Source organism: Aptenodytes forsteri, unplaced genomic scaffold (assembly GCF_000699145.1).
Source record: "Aptenodytes forsteri isolate BGI_AS27 unplaced genomic scaffold, ASM69914v1 Scaffold213, whole genome shotgun sequence".
Taxonomy (NCBI): Eukaryota; Metazoa; Chordata; class Aves; order Sphenisciformes; family Spheniscidae; genus Aptenodytes; species Aptenodytes forsteri.
Window position 1 is genome coordinate 1,388,719 of NW_008795522.1, and position 14,197 is coordinate 1,402,915.

General features: G+C 54.6%; 1 protein-coding gene across 1 annotated transcript in view; it reads right to left on the reverse strand.

The window, feature by feature from the left end:
• The window catches only part of LOC103901088 (receptor-type tyrosine-protein phosphatase V), a 42,503-nt gene that overhangs the window by 7,955 nt on the left and 20,351 nt on the right, over positions 1-14,197 (reverse strand). The window contains exons 15-31 of the mRNA XM_019472733.1: positions 13,908-14,180; positions 12,832-13,104; positions 12,025-12,297; positions 10,601-10,870; positions 9,842-10,120; positions 9,468-9,602; positions 9,151-9,361; positions 6,204-6,271; positions 5,906-6,032; positions 5,514-5,561; positions 4,972-5,065; positions 3,983-4,073; positions 3,379-3,455; positions 2,427-2,561; positions 1,726-1,848; positions 1,077-1,237; positions 574-709 (exon numbers count right to left, since the gene is read on the reverse strand). Of these exons, the coding sequence (XP_019328278.1) occupies positions 574-709; positions 1,077-1,237; positions 1,726-1,848; positions 2,427-2,561; positions 3,379-3,455; positions 3,983-4,073; positions 4,972-5,065; positions 5,514-5,561; positions 5,906-6,032; positions 6,204-6,271; positions 9,151-9,361; positions 9,468-9,602; positions 9,842-10,120; positions 10,601-10,870; positions 12,025-12,297; positions 12,832-13,104; positions 13,908-14,180 (2,774 nt within the window). The remainder of the gene's footprint in view (positions 1-573; positions 710-1,076; positions 1,238-1,725; positions 1,849-2,426; positions 2,562-3,378; positions 3,456-3,982; positions 4,074-4,971; positions 5,066-5,513; positions 5,562-5,905; positions 6,033-6,203; positions 6,272-9,150; positions 9,362-9,467; positions 9,603-9,841; positions 10,121-10,600; positions 10,871-12,024; positions 12,298-12,831; positions 13,105-13,907; positions 14,181-14,197) is intronic.

Consider the following 14,197-nt stretch of genomic DNA (forward strand, 5'->3'; position numbering starts at 1 on the left):
AGAGAATTGCACCCCGCAGACAGCATGAAAGGGTGGGTATGGCACTGCCTAGTGGGCAGAGGGTGTCCTACATTCATGCCCCAAAAGCCCTACATTCATGCCCAAAAGGCCCTGGCTACTTCAATCTCAGAGCCCTTGGATCCCTCCACTGGGTCTGTCCGTCTGTCCTGAAGGGTAGTAATGACACCTTGTCCCAACCCTGAGTACTGGAAATATTAGATCAGCTGTGGCCATCACAGGCCAACAATATGGTGTGGGTTAAGAATTGCCTGCAAAGGGCCTGATCCTGCTCCTAGGTGCTCTGGGGTCTTTCTGAGCCTCCTGGGAGGGCTCTGAAACTCTGCATGTTGCTGCTGTGAGTCTGGCAGGGCATGAAGCTGCTGGAGACCCCCAGAGCTAAGCAATTTCCACTGCAGCTGGGCTGCTGCTTTAAGCGGCACTGTGACACAGTGTCAGGTTGAGGACCAGCCTAGGGGTGCTGGGGCTGGCTGGCCAGCTCATCTGTCTGCCAGCCTAGCTAGCTTTTATGCCATGGAGCAAGGGGCCTGGGGGAAAAGGTAGCAGAGGTCTTACCAGCGTCTGAATCATCAGGTAGCGGTTCATCCGCAAGGCGTAAACAGCACCAAACGTGTCTACCACCTTCTCCTGCTTCATCTGCTGCAGCAGCTGGTCCAGGGCAATGAAGGTGCCAGTGCGGCCCACCCCGGCACTGAGACCACAGACAGCAAGGGTTAAACATCGCCTGACCCCACAGCCGATGGGCTCCCCTCCCACTGCTAGGCATGGCTCCCAGATGCTGCACCCTGGGGCACTGGTCCCAGCACAGCATGGGGTTGAGGAGCCATTCACACTGCCCTGGGTTGGTGCTGACCATGTCCAGCTGCCCCGTCCCCTGGGACTGGGGGGCAGCCTGCAAGCAGACCTGTAAACCCCAACACCCAAGCAGGACACTCTCTACAGACCAGCTGCATCTCCTGGGCACTGCTTTCACTCCCAGTTTGTGCACAAATAGGACCCTTGTCCCCCATGCTCTCTCCCATCGTCCCCTCCTGCCATCCCCTGGAGCAGAGCCTCGCCTGCAGTGCACGAGGGTCGGCCCCGCGTCCTTGGTGCTCTGGATGTGCTCCCGGACCAGCTCTCTGAAGGTCATAATGGAAGTCGTGGACTCTGGGATCCCATGGTCGGGCCACGCCGTGTAGTGCAGGTGGGACACGTGCCGCTCTGCCTGAAGACCCTCCTGCCAGGGGGGATGTTGGTGATCAGCGTGTAGCCCACTGGGACAGGAGCATGCATGCATGCCGCAGCCCTGGGAGCACCCGGGGTCTTGGGGACACCCGGCTCAGCTGCAGGGAACAGCCAACGCCAGGTCTGCTGCACTGCCTGGTGGCTCCTGCTCCCCTGTCCTCCCCCATGGTCCCCTGCCATGGTGAGGCACATGGAGCTGGCAAGGAGGAGACCTGCCTTTGACTGCCAGGGAACATGCCCTTGAAGCTGCAGGCTGTGTCCCAGTGCAGGGACGTGGAAAAGAGAGAGCTAGGGTGGACAGCAGAGGTGATACACGTTGACAGTGGCAGACTGCTCCAGAGGGGATTGGGTCTTTGAACCCTGCTAATGGCAGGGAAAGGAAATTATGCCACCACCACCGAGGAGAAACACCACTGCATCCCATGCAAACCCCCAGCCCTTGACAGGTCCCTGAGTCTGTCCTCTTGGGTCCTTACTCACATGCCACAGTTTGAACTCGCGCATGGTCCACTCCTCGGAGCTGCTCTGCGTCAGCAGGTGGACCTGGACCTGCCCGTAGGAGACTGGGGCAGATTCGGATGGCCAGTAATGATCACAGAGGACCTAGAGCACAGGCAAGATGGGGTCCCAGTGAGGCCAGTGAGGGCCCAGGTCCCACTGGGTGACCTCCCAGCTCCCTGGGAGCGTCTGGAGAGCAGCAGCTGTGCAGGGAGCCAGGGCAGGTCTTGGGAAGCAGGCAGGGGTACTTCCCCTTCCCCCCAGGAGCTTTGCATGGCACTGCCCCACCTCCCCTTTGTTTGCATCTCAGCCTCCTCCAGAGAAAAGGACCTGTGTGGGTCTCATCATCCCTGGAGACTAGAGGAACAGCCCATGTGAAGTGTCTCATCCAGAGGCAAGTGGTAATTTCAGATGCTGCAGAAATATCTGAGGGTGATGGGCATGGTTCCAGCTAAGCTCCACTTCTGCCCCTTCCCACCCCAAGCTAATGCTGAGCTGCACACATCAGCCTCTGTTCCCCCCAGAACTGCCTGTCAGGGAAGCTGTGTGGCCTGTGCTTACCCTGGAGCCACATCTGAGCAGGGGTTGGTGGAGGGCACAAACCCAGCCTCGGGCTCAGCCCACACAACCAGGTCTGGGCTTGGCTGGGGCTGGCACGTGGAAGCCTGGTGGTGCCAACCTACCCGCCCGTTCTCCATGCACACTGTCAGCATGATGATGTTGCAGACATTCTGCTCCCACACCAGCCTCCAGAAGTCCTCTATCGTCTTCTTCAGGGGCCCCTGGGTGGCAATGAACTCCTGCTGGGATGTATAGCCCTGAGCAAGAGGCAGATAGGAGGAGTTGGCAAGTTGCTGAGGCAGGTGGATCCTGCCCTGGGGCAGAGTCAGTGCCTGGTCTGCTTTTGCAGTAGAGAGAGAAATGCCCGTTGCCCTTAGCCCAGGCACGCACGGTTCCCAGGCAGCTGATCTTAGAAGCAGCTGATTTCACAGGAAGCATGTGCTGCCCAACATGTGCTCTCTACATATTTGGAATTAAGATGTGATCCCTGCCGTTTCCCTCCAAGCAGTTCCTCATTCAGCCTACCCAGGGTCTTTCTTGTGCTCCCTGGTCATTGCTGAAGGTAGGGCGAGCATGCAAGGTCTCAGGCTGCTTCTTTGCCTTTGCCCCTTTGACACACACATGCCCCGCGGATCCACACACCTGTGCATGCATGCTGTGTGCCCTGCCTGTTACCTGGGAAAATCTCCCGGATGGGGGATGTGGGAACAGCTCCGGGGTTGTTCAAATGCAGCTGCACAGACCAGAAGGAGAAAGAGCAGACAGACAGATGGGGCAGTAAGCTGGGAGAGGATGGGAAGAGGATAGTCCTCAAGAAGAAAGCAGAAAGCCTTGCCAGTCTCCTCACACTCACACCTCTGCATTCACAGCACTTGCCATCTGACGATCTCCATCAACCCCTGCTAAAGGGCAACTATGCATCTCCGCCTGACCTCCAACTTCTTGCCAGTCTGTGCCAGCTGTGGCTTCAGTGGCAGCTCTTGCCCACCAGCCCTCACAACCTCAATCCAGACAGAGTTTCCCTGATGGTGCCCCATGGCCATGTCTCTGTGGGGAAGGCAAGTGGGATCTCACAGGCATGAAGTTGGCATTGATGTAGTCTGAGTGTGGATCCTCCCCCAGTTGGCTCAGCTTGACCCGAGAGTGATCATCTGAAAGAGACCATACACATGTGACCCTCCAAGGCAGCCCTTCACCAAGACATGGCCATCTCCTCTTCACCTGGGTAACACATTGTGAGAAGCCCCAGCAGCTCTGCTAGCTCCATGTACACAGTCAGCAGTGAGGCTCCGTGCTCAGCCAGGCACGTTCTCCCTGGAGAGGTGAGCATTGCCTGCCAGCTGGCTTAGCAGGGGGGTAAGAAAGCAAAGCTGGTATCATAAGGCTCATCGGAGAAGCCATGGGACATTCATGTTTCCCCTTTGGTCTCCAGCTGGGACCCATCCCTGAGCTGGGCTCACCCAGCACCTGCCCAGCAGCCTCCTGGAGGAGCTGGGGAGGGTGGTGGCTCAGCCCTGGCTCAACCCTTAAACCAAGCCCCTTGCAAGACTCCTTCTCCCAGGAGAGGAGCCAGGCACTGTGAACCCTGCAAGCGATGCAAAGTGAGCTCATCCCTGTGTGTTGCAGCGTGAACTCCCACCCCAGATGCTGGGGGGAGGAGGGAGGAGACAGCACTTACAGGGCAGCACGTGGGGATATCTGTTCTTGGAGACGTTGGCTGGTAGTTCGGCCTCCACCTTTGGCTGCTCCTTCCCAACTTCCTTCAGCTCCTGTAGGACAAGGGAGAGGATAAGCACAAGTGTCTCTCTGGAGAGCTCCTGGCCAACCCAGTTCCCTGCTTATGGCCAACGGCTGTGTGGTGGTTCAAGAGGGTCACCTATGCACAGGGAACGTCTCGACTCCCTCAGGATAGCCTGTGTACTCTGAGCCATAGGTGGCTTTTCCCAGTGCCTTTTCAAACAGCACTGTTTGTATTTAAAAGAAAACAAGCCCAAGAACAAGTATGGGGGAAAAAAACCTTGTCAGAAATCAGAAATCCAGTAGACCAAAGAAACTCACAAGCGTTTTGTGCTGAGAAAACAGAAGCATCTTGTGCTGCTTCTGCCTCTGTCCTCACTCAGAAGGCCAGAGAAGGGTGATGTGAGGAGGGCTTGAAATCACTGGTGGGACTTTCAAAAGTGCTGGCAGCAGAACAATTCAGAGACTGCAGATGTTGGCAGTGGGAGCCAGTGAAGTTAGCCAGGCGAATTTCACAGCCTGACCCTATAGCTCTGAGAGTGCTCCTCAACCTTCCTTTTGTCTGCATGCTCTTTTCTAACACTGTCAAGGTGGATCTCATTGCAACACCACTCAGCATCTTTGCCTCCAGTCCAGGCCTGGGGCCCTTAGCTTTGTCCACCAGCAGCTATGGACAGTGCTAGTTCACCTCATGCCACAGGCAACACATGTTTCTATCAGAACTTGAACAAAACAGGTTTTGAGCAAAGGAACTGCCTGATCGTTTGGTCCATCCAGTCTTTAGCCTCCAAGATTGCCTAGTAGAGTGGTTGGATTGCTAGAGAGATGGGTCCCTGGAGATGAGGAATCCATAGAGGCCACCCAACAGCTGGGGCATGAGCTATCTAGAGGGGAAATTAAGTCTCATCTCTAGCAGGAGTCTCATCTCACCTCAAACTCCTGGAAAAAAGCATGGTTAGCACTTGCTGTCTTCATCTCATAGTACTGCTTGAAGTTCTGTATGGGAATTGGCCGATGGACGTTTCTGCATGAAATGAAGTCCAGAGGAAAACTTGCCTTAGATATTGGGAGGTCTGGCAGGCCAGTCAGGTGGCCAATGAGACAGCCCAGCCTTGAGACCTGCAATACCTGAATGCACACACACAAGGATGGTTTATAGCCCACGTCATTGCCCAGGGAAGTGGGTCCAACAGAGCATTGTTTAAATATTGGGAGGGATTTCAGGATGATGACATTCTCCTACTGCAGAAGCCTTGCAGAGGAGGTATGGACAATGCATTTCCACTTCCATTGACTTGGAATGGAGCTGGGCAATAAATATTGAACATGGGAAAGACTAAGATTTAAAAAGTAACTGAAGGAGAGGAGACAGAGTTGGATTTTTCCTAAGTCAAAGCATGAGAAAGGAAGTAGGTGAAGGACTCTGGGACCTGCAGTAGGGACACGCATAGAGGGAAGACTCCAGCACTCACCTCAAGCTGTAGGTCACCATTTCCTGGGGCAGGCTGCTCTTCTTGGTTCTAGAATCAAAGCATGGGAGATGTTACTCTTCCCTGCAGTGCAGGGACAGATGCTGTGAGCGTATTGTGTACTGCTGGCTCACGGAATGCTTATGAGCAGACAGCTCACATCAGGCACAGTGCCTTGCACACGTGTAGGGTTCTGTGAATTAATTGCACACGGACAGCTCCCCTCTCCCCTCTGCCTTTTGCTTCTGTGCTTGCCAGGCACAACTCCACTAGTGGGTGTCCTAGTTTGCCTAAATCTCATTTTATACCCTCTCACTGCTCTTCCTCCTGGCCTGGCACTGAAGGTTGGGTTTCTCAGCCTGCACCCACCAGGCAAAGAGATGGCTCATCCTCACCTCTTTGCTCTGAGCTGTTTCCAGTAGACCAAAGCAAAAATAGCTGCAAGCGTCAAGAGAAATCCCACGACGATTCCAGCAATTATTGGCATTGAGAGTGGAGTTGCGTCTGCACCAGATCCAGCAGCTGGAATCAAAGACATAGAACGGCCAGAAGTAAGAGTCAGTAAATGGATGCATTTACTCTATTTATTATATTTGCCACAGCCTATGATCTCCCTCTGGCTTGCCATTGTCAGGTTGTTAATTATCTCTAACCTGCACAGCCAGGTAGGGAAGATGGCATTCTCCATCTTACCTGAGAACATGGTGAACGTCACTGCAGGGGCTACTGGGTCATATTTGGTGAAGGCAGCGATGCTGAACCTAGGGCAAAGCAGAGTCCTGCCGTCAGGGGCAATCTGAACTGAGCACAGCACCCATGCAGCCAGCCGCAGGAAGACCCAAGAGAAGAGGGCAGCTGCCTGTTTTGGAATGTTGTATTAGAAGAAGCTGGTTTTCTGGTAGGGATTTAAAATGTGTGGAAATGGTCTTTTCTGCCCTTTGGACAGAAATAAGGAAAGACAACAGTAAGTAGGGAAAACCGAGTTGGGTTGAGTCACTGTCTTAGTTCATTCAACCCATTAATTGGGTTGACTTGAAAGAGCTGAGCCTGGGTGACTGTTTGAAAAAACGGCACCTCAGCTGGGAGGGCAAAGCCCTGACCCATACCCTTCCCCATGCACACACAAGTGGCTGCGGCATCCTCCTCCCTGTGGAGATCTGCCCTACATCCTCCTCCTCCCAGAAGTGTGCACACCAAGCCTCACAGCTCGCTGCAGAGCTGACTTCATTCTGAGCAGGTAACCTGGAAGGGTAGGTCTTCTTGTGCCCTAAATTCAAGCTAAGGCTTTTCACAGCTTTGAGTTTTAGCAGCCAAGAGTTTGTGGAGCCCAGTGTGAGTCCCCTCTGGCAGCACCCGGGACCTGGCTGCCAGAGCAAAGACCTCTTTGGAAACTGAGCCTGCAGATGCCATGGCATGAGAGATAAGGGCTTGTGGATAAACAGCTCACTGAAAGATGGGAAACAAGGGCTGGCTTTCAGAGTGGAGATGGGCTGTCAGAGGTATCTGCTTTTCACCACACTACTAATGATTAACTAGGAAAGCAGCACAGTTTACTGAGGATACATGTTGTTTGGGGCAGCCAAAATGAAATCAAGCTGTGAAGAGGTGCAAAAGGATCTTCTAGTCCTGAGTAACTGGGCAGTTAAGTACATGTTATTCAAGCACAGTAGGTGGGCTAATGACACCCTGACGGCTCTGAATTAGCTGCTACCCCGTGGGAGGTTGATGTTGGAGTGAAAGTGGCAGCTGGGAAGCATGGAGGGCAGATATACACTCTCAGACTGGCTGGACAGTATTTGGGGGGTGGAGGGGTACCCCGGTGTGTTTGTGCTGTTGTTAAACTCCCCTCGAGGCTGCTGGCAGCTACCAGAGATGGGACAGACAGATCTTGGTCTGAGCCAATGCATTGTAACGCGGACCCAGCTTGCACCCAGGCTGTCCCATGTCTCAGCCGTGATGGCTGGAGCAGAAGGCCAGATCTGAGGCTGCTAGGGTTAAGCAGTAAGGCTTGCGCTGCCATGCCTGAGGGTGAGTCGGGCAGGAGCCTTAGCAATAAAGAATAGATGGGCTTGATGGGCAATCAATCTCAAACCTTCTGAATCGATTGGAGACTCTCCCGTGCCAGCCCAGGGATCACCACACCTGTGGTGGGCATGGGATGGAAATGCATCATCATGTAATTCTCCTGCCAGGCATGATAATACAGTACCTAGGGAGAGCCCGAAGAGCTGTTTGCTCTTGATGATCCTGCTCTGGGTGGGATTTCCAAGGGAATGGCTCTCTGGAAACTCCCTCTTCCCCTGACACAGTGTTAACACCAATCTCTGCTCTGGGTCCAAGGGAATGGCTCTCTGGAAACTCCCTCTTTTTTTCCTTTTTCCAGCAGCCATCTCCCACTCCCCTGACACAGCCCAGGAATGGCTCTCTGGAAACTCCCTCTTTTTTTCCCCCGAGAAGCAGCCATCTCCCACTCCCCTGACACAGCCCAGTGTTAACACCAATCTCTGTTCTCTGCCAGTGCTGCCCCAAACAGCAGCTTGAGTTAAGAGCCCCTGTATGGCAACATGTGTAAATCTAAAATGACACCATAAGAATCAATGTAAGTTTTTCATGTAAGTGCGGAGTTGGCACATAGCAAAAGTAGAGAGAGCAAAGCAGAAAAGAAGAAAGGAAGGAGAGCCAGCAGGTCCAAACCCGACACCAGGGACCTTGACTCCACTCACCACAAAACTTAAGGGCAGATCTAATTCTCACTTTACTCATAGGGGAAAGTGAAGCTCGCTGTCACGCATACACTCTCTCAGGGTCTTTCTTCCTCTTTTCCCAACACTCTCAGCAACTTCTATCACTAGTCAGCCACCCTTGCTGTAGCTTCTTTAAACTGAAATGGGACAACCTTCCAGATTCTGGGGGATCCCTTTGTCAGAGGAATGCTTGGGGATATGGTCCCTGTTTGATGAAATTGTGAGCTGCTAAATTAACAGAGGACTGACTAAAGATATGATTCTTTGTCTGTAGTAGAAAACCTGTTTTACCATCAACTATTTTAAAGGTACCCTATAACAAAATACGTATGCTTGTACATTCATGTTCCTGGATTCTGTTTACTGTCAAATAAGACTCTGAATTTATGAATATTGTGATATGTGTGTGTGTCTCATGGGGAACTTGGACCTTAGCCTGTGCGTTTGCTACCCTCAACCTTTGAGCCCCCAATTCTGTAGGCACCACTTGAACTAATGTTTCCGAATCAGTTTCATTTTTGCACTCTCTGAGTCTGCATGTGGCTCTGAGTCACATGCAAAAGCCCTACAAATAACAGCATCCATTTTAGTTCTTACCCTGGAGGTGGACAACTGCCCAGCTCCCAAGGCAACACATACAGCCCTTGTCAGCCTCAGCTTTCACTTCTGCTCTCCTTCTCCCTGCCCACTTACACTGTCTAATATTCTCCGGTACGCCAGCCCTTGCATCCCTCAAACGCTGCTTGGTGGAGCAACCCCTGGGGTCCACTGTTGGGGGTCTGGGGAGTACGAGTGTGAGCTGACACCCAGGGAGCTGGTGGCACCTTGCAGGGACACGTGCAGTCCTTTTTCTCCTCCAGCCCCTTCCCCTCAGGAGGGATGTTGACATCTCTCACCTGTACTGTTCGTTGGCTTTCAGCTTCCCGTTGCACGTTGCCCTGGACTGGCCGCACTCCTCTGTTCCCACTGGCACTCGCCAGGTTTCGGGGGAGCTCCTGGGGCTCGGATGGAAGGGATTGGGGATTAGCACAGCCAGGTAGGAGTCCTCTGTCCCATAATAGTGGTCATACCATGTGCTGGACACGATTTCCTGGGTGGGCCTCAGCACTGAAGGGGAATGTACAAGGTGACAGTGGTAGTCCCAAAGTGATGTCCAGGGGACTTGCTGCCCTCCAGGGAGCCACTGCAGACTGGGATGTGCAGGGGCACTTACATGAATCGTTAGTGGTAGCAATAACACCATAATACTCGATCTGGCCGTTCTCCTCGCTGAACAGGTCGGATGAAATGATAACCGTGGAGCTGGCCTCCACCTGGAAGATGTCTGCTCGCAGGGGCGGAGGCAGGGCTGGAAGAGGAACCAGCAAACATAGCCTGTTAGCGTGTCCCTGCTCCCACAGACCCACCACACATTGCTCAGCCTGTCACTGGTCTGAGCATCACTGCCCAGAGCCCTGACCCACTGCAGTTCAGTGCAGGACTACATGGGGCTCACAGGCATCTGAAAGAGTCCCCGGGTCTAATTAGCAACATTGGGTGGCTTCTCCTGGGGTCTGTAGCAAGGCTGTGGGAAAGAGGGGGACTCACCCTCCACTGTTGTGTTGCAGAGCAGAGTCACAGCCTGGCTCTTCATTGTGTTCATGCCCACTGTGCTCACAACAATTCGGTACGATGAGTTTGGCCCCAGCCCCTCCAGACTGGCCTCACTTGTAGGGATGCTCATGACATACTTGGAGGTGGGAGGTCCATCAGAGAGTCTCTCTGTCACCACCTCATAAGCCTCCACATCTCCAGGAGAGCTGGTCCAGTTCAAGTAAAGGCTCCTTGATTCCGGTAGGCATTGCACATCCTCCACTGGGTTTGGCTCTGCAAAGGAGATATGGTAGGCTCTGTACTTACTGGATCACAGAAATCCAACTTCAGCCCATGCATCAGCCCAGAGCCACTATGGTCCTCTACTGCCTGTCCCTAGGTCAGTGGGAGAGGAGCAGAGCTGGACATCTGCAACCTGGGAGCCTTCTGTGCCAAGGGCCACAGGACAAGGCCAAGGGGTCAGGGCCTGAGCAGATGTCTTATAGGAGAAGCAGACCAATGGAGATCTCTTCAGAGTCCGCTTTGCTTCACAGATAGCCAGGCCATGAGGTGATGGGAAACCTCTGTGATGGAGCTAGTTTAGGGAGCTGATGGCTACCGGAGGATCACCTTGCTGGTTTTCCTTTTCTCCCACCATGAAGACTTCCCACGCTTCTGTTGACCCACAAGGGCTGATCCAGTCTTGAGGCCACCCAGGCGTTTCTCCCCCTTCCAGCCTGCACTGCCCCCATCCCCAGGGCAGCGCATACCCACCCATCGGCACTGCCAAGGGTTTGGTGCTGCTCCAGTAGGGCCCGGCCACGCAGCTCAAGGAGACAGAGTAGTTCCTCCCTGGGATCAGCCCTTGGATGAGGTGCTGGACTTGCCCTCTGCTGAGAGCATGCCTCCAGGGCAGTGTGCTGTTCCTGGGATCCCGCAGCCACAGCTGGCAGTCATCCTGCTGTCCAGAGACACTGCCCCAGGAGATGAGCATCGTGTTGTTTCCTTCAGCCACCGCAGAGAGATTTTTGGGAACTGAGGGGGCTACAATGAAAACCACACCAGGGGAGAGTTACTGGCATGCATGTACTCTCTTCCATCCTGTAGAGATACAAGCAGAAGATGGGTAATATGCAAGGAAATTTCAGGTGTTCAGTGATAACATTTCTGCAGCTGCTGGCTGTCACTACCAGAAATGACCTTTAAATGGCAATTGGAGGACATGCAGAGTGAGGAGCATGAGGAGATGGGTTCTTCCTCTTGTTAATTAGCAAGTTTCATTAGAGACCTGCCTGAAGGGCTCTGCACATGACTCCCAGCACTCTGCCAGGGACTGGGTGAGCATGGGAGCAGAGACCTCTGGATTCCCCAAACAAAGTGCAGGGACTGTGAGGACAAGCACATGAAAAGGCTTATTGTGCTTATCTGCAATTTCCACATTCCTTAAAAAAAAAAAAAGCAGGGACTGTGAGGACAAGCACATGAAAAGGCTTATTGTGCTTATCTCTGCAATTTCCATTCCTTAAAAAAAAAAAAAGCCCAGCCTCCCCTTATCCCTCATGCCAGGAATTTTCTGAGTGCCTGGGAGAAAGGCAGTGGGGATGGTGGGGTGTTCCCCCCGGCTGTAAGGCCTCGTGGTCTCCCAGGCTGTGGGTGCCCTCTACCAGAGCAGCACTCTGGGATCCCTTGCTCTTGTTCAGTCACCCATGCCTGGAGGAGCCAGCCTGTGCGAACAGCGGGGCCAGGAGCTGGATCCCTCATGCCAGGAATTTTCTGAGTGCCTGGGAGAAAGGCAGTGGGGATGGTGGGGTGTTCCCCCCGGCTGTAAGGCCTCGTGGTCTCCCAGGCTGTGGGTGCCCTCTACCAGAGCAGCACTCTGGGATCCCTTGCTCTTGTTCAGTCACCCATGCCTGGAGGAGCCAGCCTGTGCGAACAGCGGGGCCAGGAGCTGGAGGTCTGCCTCCTGAAACAGCAACAACGGCTGCCAGACTGTCCTGTGGGCAGCAGTATTGCCCTGCTCTCCCCTCCACTGGGGGCTTGCACAGCCCGTGATTCCATTGCTACGGTGGTACCTACAGCTTCCAGGCAGCAGTCCCAGCCCCGTCCCTGCCCCTTCCCACCGCAGGTGCTGAGCCCACCTGGCTGGGGAAGGCTGAGCCTCATGCATGATGCAAGGACCTCCAGCTCTTGCCACTTACTTGTCCAGTCGCTGATGTTCCCAGCGGAGGCTACGTAGGGCCCTGCCATGGACATCACTTCCAGCAGGTATTTGTGTCCTGGAGCCAGGCCAGAAAAGGTGAATTTGCTGATGCCTTTCCCAACAGATACATTGGCTGCCACAATACCTGATCCCGAGTGATACAAGAGGAGCCTGTAACTGTCTTGTCCTTGGGGTTCAGCTCGCCAGGATGCGCTCAGCCTGTTGGGATACCCCTGGTTCGTCATGTACACGTTACGGGGTGCCAGGGGGTCTGGAGAGACAGGATAGGAGACATTGTCAGTGAAGGGTCTGAGGACGTTGCCTGGGTATCTCGGCAGCGTCATCAGAAGGGATGCACCATACAGGACAGGGCACTTTGTCTCGGCTGGATCGCTGCATCCACCAGCCTGGAGGCAACTAAAAGCAGCTTCTGCAAGCTTCAAGTAGTGCTTGTCTGAGCAGAGACAGCCCTGTCCTAGCTGGAATGAGACACCCAGGGATGGGAGAGGAGGGAGCACCCAGCTGGCTGGAGGGGAGTGGAAGGGTGAATGCCCCTGTCCGCTGCTTCCTCCTCCATGCCTCTCCTCTGAAGCATAGCCCCTGGAGCTGCAGCTGGTCTAATCCAGGCTGGTAGAGCTGATGCTGAGGGTGGGCAGAGCCCTGCTCAGTGCCATGGCACTGATGTGCCCTTGGGTTCAGGCAGGGCTCAGGGTCTGCCATGAAGGTCAGCGGGGCTGTGTCGTTTGCCATGAGACTTCGTGACTGCCCAGCAAGGCATGCATCACCTTCAAAACAGGGTACTCACATGTCCAGTTGCTGACGTTCCCTGCAGGTGTCCGGTAGGACCCTGCCATGGACACCACCTCCAGCACATACTTGCTTCCTGGGGCCAGTCCCGTGAAGGTGAAGTTGTGGGTGTCTCTCCCAAGTGAGGCTGTAGCTGCCACGGTGCCCAGCCGTGCGTAGTACAGGGTCAGTGCGTAGCTGTCTCGCCCCCCGTCCGCGGCTCCCCAGGACGCACTCAGCCTGTCGGGGTGCCCCATGCTCAGCAAGCGCACCGTGGCTGGGGGCAGCGGGCCTGGGGAGTCACCAGACCTGATGTTAGGGACCGGAGACTGTGCAGAAGGAAACACACTTGACGGGACATTGTGCAGCAGAACAGATGCTCCCTGAGGGCTGGGACATGAAGGCCCCCTCTGGCACACTCCTCCTCCTCACTTTTCTCTTTTCCATCCCCATCCCACCTCACCTTTAATGCTGCTCACCCTTTGTGGTCTCTCACATGCCAACCTTTCTTCATCCAGGTCACCCTCATACCCATAGCCCAGCTGGAGTGCCTTTGTCACCACTGCGTGCACACACGTCCTCCAGCACCCAGCTGGCATGCAGCTGCCTGGGCAGAGCTGGCACAGTGTCTACACTCTGTCCAGCCCTAAAATCTTTCTGGGTGGGGAGAAGTGCTGGACTAGCAAAGACCCGTTCTCCTGGGAGGACTGTGGATTAGCCTCTTCTACTACACTGATTCATGGACCTTTATGGTAACGTCATTTCTACCTGCTGGAGGAGACTCAGCAAGGGTGCGACTGCTCCTGTATACAGGGAGATGGGGCTGCATGGGCAGAGGGATGTCCCCCATGGGCACAGCTGGGTAGCCCTGCATGTCATCAGCACGTACTTGTGCAAGTCTACAGTTGAACATCCATGTACCCATGATGGTAACAGTGTGCCCATGCACTAACTGCTGCGTGTTGCACCCATGCACATATGTGTGCACATCTTCAAAGGCACCGGGACCCCTGTAAACTCCCAGCCCTCCTCAGGGCTGCCCAGTGGTGCAACATCTCCCACCCCTCTGCAGAGGACACTCCTCTGGGCACTCACGTGTCCAGCCACTGATGTTGGGTGCTGCTGCCTGGTATGGTCCAGCTGTGGCACTGGCCTCCAGGGAGTACTTGTATCCTGGGGTCAGGCCCATGAAGGTGAAGTTGTGGGTGTCTCTCCTGAGTGAGGCTGTAGCTGCCACGGTGCCCAGCCACGTGTGGTACAGGGTCAGTGTGTAGCTGTCTCGCTTCCCGGCCGCAGCTCCCCATGACACGCTCAGCCTGTCAGGGTGCCCTGTGGTCAGCCAGTGCACGGCGGCTGGGGGCAACGGGCCTGAGGAGAAAACACAA